Raw genomic sequence first — 6150 nt, 5'->3', positions numbered from 1 at the left:
ATCTTTGAAAACATTTAATCCACTTTGAAACATTTACATTGGGGCGTGCTGGTTAATCAGGCTCATTATTACCATGGAAAGTTAAGCATTTTCAAACCTTAAATGAATGTAATTAAAAGGACTTGAACGCCTCAATAATCCCCTGACACTTTTGTCTCCCGTCCCTGTTTTTGTGACGCAGAAAGATTTGTTTACAACACAACCGCCACTTTAACAAGCACCTCTAACAATAAAGGCTATCAAGACATCGACTGTTCATTTCAAAAATTCTGATTCGTTTCATTTAAACGTCAAAGATAATCCACTCGACCATGCATGAAATTGTTTTTCCCCACCAAAAATATGGCTGCTCGTGTATTTCAGGAATGTTTCCACTCGTTTCTCACAACAGGATATATTTGAATAGCTGGTTTATTCTGGAAAACCTAAAACAAGTCTTACTGACAAGAGAACGGCCTCTTCATAGAGCGTAGAGGTCTGCCAGCGTGAGTGAAGAGTGCCACCTGCTGGGGATGGAGGCCCAAACTACCACAATACACGCCTGCCTTATGGGGAAAAAGTAGATAATATTAATATATTCTCTGTGCTGTGATGAAGACAAATGTGAGCAATAAGTTCTAGAAGTTTTGAGAAGAACAAGAATCAGAAGACACGTGAAGAAGGAAACGGTCAAATTCCTCTTTACTTTGTTCTTTATTACACATTAAATAGGAGTGGTGAGATTCATGGCAAAAAATAGACTCATTTTTTTTTTTGAGATCAGATTACCACTCTACATCGCCCACAACAAGGTGTGTTGTAAAAGTGGTCATTCATTCACTTCCCTAGACCTGGACCCAGTCACACTGTCGTCACATACAGAGCGGAGTGACACTCCATTAAAGCAACATTCATCTAGACACACCGACAAAATGAAGCACAATTTACAAAATATGCACCTTTCAGTATCACAACTATACAAAGGTTGTTAAAATACGATCCAGGTAAAAATGATACATTTCAGAAATCAGCTGTTGGCACGCAATAAAAGGAAGAGGAACGATTCAAACATTTCAGTAAAACTACTTTTGAAACAGTATTGTTAACAAGAGGGTTCCTTAATTAAAAAAGTGTATTAACAGTTATTATCTACTTCATGGAAAAAAAGAGGTAATAATAATAATATAATAAACTGGGTCAAAAACTCCTGAAAGCAAAATTGTATCATGTCTGGATTTTCTGTGTCAACACCATCACTCTTCTAAAAACAGTATTTTTTATTTATTTCATGAGCATACACACAAGACAAAGTAAATGTTGTCCGGGCTCCTTCTACCATCTAAATGTAGCACCTACTGCAAACAATAAAAAGGCAATTAAAAATCCCCCACGGAACGGCTTGTAAATACGACGGTAAAGGTGAAATATGGGTTGACCCGGGGAAAGAAACGAGGACTTGTTTTAATACATTTGGACAATTTCCTCTCAAAACCAATTTTATGGCAATTATTGCCTCATTTACAAGCATCAGTTCCCGTTTCATCACCGTGATACGTGAGCGTTGAGCGGGAGAGGGAGAAAATGACAAATTATTCTGCTCCACTTCTGTTGAAAGGCAGGCCATGGAAATATTTAACACTTTGGGAGATTAATCACAAAAAAGGGGGGAAAAGAAAAAAACACATGGGGAAGAATTTGAACTACCTCTGTGACACCACCAACACAAACATTCCTGAAAGCTGCACTTTGCAGGAATTTGCTTTCTAACCATTCACAAGCGAACAAATCAACAGCGTAGGGAAAAACGTGCAAGGCTCGTTGCCTCTGTGGCCAGCTACTGGAGAACCACACATCCAAGAAATTATGTATTTACCTCACAAACAACACTGTTTAAACATGGTGTCCTCTGTCAGGAGGTCAACGAGTCAACTCCTCTCTTCTTCGTTCTTTTTTTTTATGAATTAGTTACAAACGTGTAGCACAAAACTGCAAAAATGATTATTGTCATTGATTGAATGAATCTGAACTTGATCCTGCAGTCAAGCCTCGGAGTAAAGAACGCAGGAAGCACAGAACCATGACGGCGAGACGAGCCGTTCAACATCAGCTTGTGACGTGGCATCAGTCCCTGCGACACAAAAATGACTCTGACCACAAAATGAGCAAAAAAAAAAAAAATCCAGACCATCGGGAACCTCTCGTTTATCGACCCGACCGCGGTCGATTTCTCTCTCTCATGCAAAAGCAATTACAAATGACTGGGTGTAAACCTGACACACGCTAGACTTGGGTCCAAGTTCCTCATTGCAGGCTCTGCTAAATGTCTCCACCAAAAGGCAGTTTTTTTTTTGCAATACCCGTGTTATGTAGGACACATGCATGCAAAAAAAAAAAAAAAAGAAGAGAAAAAGAAATTCTCATATAGGCAAGAAATCACTCCCCACACAGTACAAAGCATTGACAATTTGTAAATTAATTCATTAATAGATAATTAGGGTGTTAAAACATCTGGGAGAAGAAAATGAGTTTGCATGCATACTTATATCAGTGATATTAGACAGTGGCTGGGACATTTGGATCTCGTCTGGCTAAATCTTGGTCCTTTTCCTCATGTCGCTTTTGTCTATGAGAATCGGGATGGAAATTCTTTCTTTGGCATCCCATACTTAAAAAAAAAAAAAAAAAAATGACACGACGTTTGCAGGTCATGGCCTTTTAAGCAAAGGAGAAAAAAATGATCCAAAAAAAAAGCTAATCATGAATAATTTGACAAAAGTGAGCTACTGTGTGACGCGGGTTTGCTCACAGCTCTACAGTTTTATATAAAAATGATCCAAATCAACATCATAATCCTATAAAAATCAAACAGGCTGGACCAACACGTGAGGGCAGCTGGCACTGAACTGAGAATAAAGCTTATCGGTGACAAAGTAACAAATAAAAAAAAGGCAGAGAGAAAAAAATATCAGGTCAGGTTTAGTATTAAGCTTTGTGGGTATAGAAGGTATTGAGAAAGAGCTAATAATTTAGTGTAATGTACAAAATGTATTACTTTAACTGTTCAACATAGGTTCTTTTCTTTCTTTTTTTAGGTCTATCTTGAAAAGGGGTGATTATTCACATGAGTGTACACTTTGTCTTGGTCTTCTTTTTCTTCTTTTTGCCCTCCTTGCTCATCTTCTCCTTATGCTTCCGGATTTCTCTCACTAATGTGTAAAAGGCATCGTCAACACCCTGCAGAAAAGATGAATGAAGAAAAACAGCGTTAGAGTTACATTATACAAAACCACTAAGAAATGCAGACATGGGCAATTTCGAGCCTGTAAACATTGTGAGGATTGAAGTTCAATTCTGGGACTGCGAAATTTAAAGGGTCATTTCCATTTATTAAAACAATAATTTTAGGTTTTTTTTGTTGACCGTAGAGCTAAACATTTGAGGCATTCTTAAATTCAAATCACAACTTAAAAACAACTATATCCCAACGGCTGCATTTGTGGATAAATACATTTGAGGCATCATGTGACCAGAGTTTATACTCAACTGTTCATCGACTTGAGGAAACGATTTGATTTATGGTATAATTTTACTGTGGTGTTATAGATTTAAAAAACGTACTTATGACACGATACCATGCAAATAGTATACTAACTTTGTAATGAACAGAAACGAGAAGAACGGCGCTGCAACAAATTATTTTATAATCGACAAATCGGTCGACTTTCTCGATTAGTCGAGACGTTTGGTCAGAAAATGTTAAAATGTTCTCGTTTTGTCTACAAAAGATTTTATTTTTACTATATGAAGCAAAGAAACCAGGAAATATTCACTTTTAAGAGGCTGAAACATCAAGAGTTGTTTTGATTATAAAAACAAAACACTCAAACCTTGATTATAAAATCTGTTGAAGATTAATTTGTAATCAATTAATCATTGCAGCCCTATTAATAACAATTTATAGTTATAAATTCTTTCCAACGTGTATGTGTTACACTTTTTAAACTGGCATAGAACAATTAGGTGGATAAGTATTAATTACTGACTAAATAAATCGTCAAATTACATTTTTCAGCCTCTTAAATGTGAATATTTTCAGGTTTATTCGCTTCATATAACAAAGAATTTGTTATATGACATCATATTTTTCTGACATCATACGGACTTTTAAGGCCCTAGATTCAATGATGGTTATCCATATCTTTCAAATTCTTACACTGGCATCAACGTTTGTTTGTTTTTCATGTGATAATTCTCCATCAAAGTGAACACTGAATAAATGGTGGCACCAAAATAATGATTTTCTATTTAGATTGGTCTTCTCTTGGCTCAAAAAGTTAACAAATAAAACTTATATTTGTGAAAGAATGACAGAATTTTCACCGAACATTTGCACAGTACTGCGTATATTGGCAAACGAATCGCATCAGAAAAGTCACAATTAGATGTGCTCAAAACTAGATGTGTTAATAAAGTGATGCGCGGCAGTACTGCAAAACGAGACGTCGATTATTTCTTCTTTTACATGAATGTAACAGCATAGTTACAGTGTTCCCATTGACGACTACACAAACAGTAGCTGCAGTTACACGAGCCAGTTTCTTTCCTCCAGAATGTAATACGCCCAAGTTACTCCCATTACGTCTTTAAATGACTGCTTAATAAAATGAAGGAACAAGTTGTCCTGTTTATCTTTCCAACAGTCTGTGTGCCAACACTAGCAAACTGTTAAAAACAAATAAATATGGACCTGCGTCGAGCGCTTGGCAACAATACTGGTTTGACTGAGGCAACGTTTTAATGAAAATATTCCACGGCCACAGTTATTGAACAGAAGGCCAGCATTCTGTTTAGAAACTGAAAACTAATAAACATAAAATTGTACAGAGATGGTTCTCCTGGGAAAGATGCACCACTCACAAAAATCCTAGAAAACTCTTTTAAGCTACAGAGCAAGTGATGCATCGTCCTCGGGTAGAAACAGCTTTGATATTAGCAAGAGCAGCTTAATGTATAATATTCTGGGAATGAGGCGAAAAAGAGGCTACATCCATTCTACTCCCCTTGAATAAATAAAGGCATAAATTCTGCTCCAGATACACGTGTTGTCGACATAAGCCCGGCGTTTTAAAGCACTAAAAACACAGAAGTCTCTGTTATCATTTGAAAACTCTGGGGCAGCTTTTTGGAAACACTGACACAGTTTCCTGCATTCACTTCCTTACTGGTTCTTATTAGCCATGACTCAATTATCAGCTGTGAGCAAAAGCTCCATTAACACTAACTTTTCAGTTTCGGCTCGTCTTCAGTCGGATAAAAAAAAAAAAAAAAAAAGACACCATTGTCATTTCTCATTAGTGAAACTTTCTAGCACTTCCACAGTTGTTGTTCAGGCTCTCAGTGAACCAGTGCACAGTTAAGTGGGACCAGTGCTTCACTGCCCTACATCATCAATGGTGGCGGTTGCTCAGCACCTAAGTGGCAACATGGTGAGCTTCTGTTAACTTGGAAAATCATGTCTTTCTTCTTCCAGAAATAACCACTTGTACTTTGTTTCCTTTGCTATGTTCACCAGCATGTTGTCCTTCCTTTTTCCTTTTTGAGTACAAAGAGCAGAAAAAATTGGGGGTGGGGGGCATTACTGCTGGGAACCATTGGAGCTGGAGGTGTACTGGTATCAGGGCACTATCTGAAACGAATGACACTTAGCCACTATAAAGTTCTAGCACTACCTGGCTGTATTTGGTTTGGTATGAGGCGCATTGTTTTCCATTACTTCATAGTACCTCCTTAACATGGGCAGGGCCGTCATAGCACCAGCTGCTGCTGTAACATTGTTTTATACATGACACAAACGCACAAACTAGTGACGGGCAAAAGCAGTTGTTTTTGGTGTAACTGAATCATTAGAATCAGTTCATTAAAAAGATTTGTTCACAGAATCATTCAGTACTTCCTGCATGACAGGAAACGCAGACTCCAACTGAAATACGGCAGAACAGGTTGTGATTCGGCTCACGATCGCTGGCTTTTGGCAGTGCTGTCGCTAAATACACCAGACTCCTCTGTTAAATATTGAGATTTTAGAAATGTCCTTGCTAAATGTGGGAGATTAACGGATGTTTTGAGGATTATTAAGTCTTTTTAACCGATCTACAGTTGAGCATTATTCGG

General features: G+C 37.6%; 1 protein-coding gene across 2 annotated transcripts in view; it reads right to left on the bottom strand.

Annotated features, from left to right (window-relative positions):
- Positions 1-663: 663 nt before the first annotated feature.
- kras (v-Ki-ras2 Kirsten rat sarcoma viral oncogene homolog) overlaps positions 664-6150 on the bottom strand; it is a 15350-nt gene continuing 9863 nt past the window's right edge. Inside the window, exon 5 of one of the 2 annotated variants that reach the window (XM_058646358.1) lies at positions 664-3213. In XM_058646358.1, the coding sequence (XP_058502341.1) occupies positions 3097-3213 (117 nt within the window). In that variant the 3' untranslated portion in view covers positions 664-3096. The remainder of the gene's footprint in view (positions 3214-6150) is intronic. The other variant, XM_058646357.1, reaches the window with a different exon arrangement.

The sequence above is a fragment of the Solea solea genome, chromosome 12, assembly GCF_958295425.1.
Source record: "Solea solea chromosome 12, fSolSol10.1, whole genome shotgun sequence".
Taxonomy (NCBI): domain Eukaryota; kingdom Metazoa; phylum Chordata; class Actinopteri; order Pleuronectiformes; family Soleidae; genus Solea; species Solea solea.
This window is presented reverse-complemented; position numbering and strand designations above follow the sequence as displayed.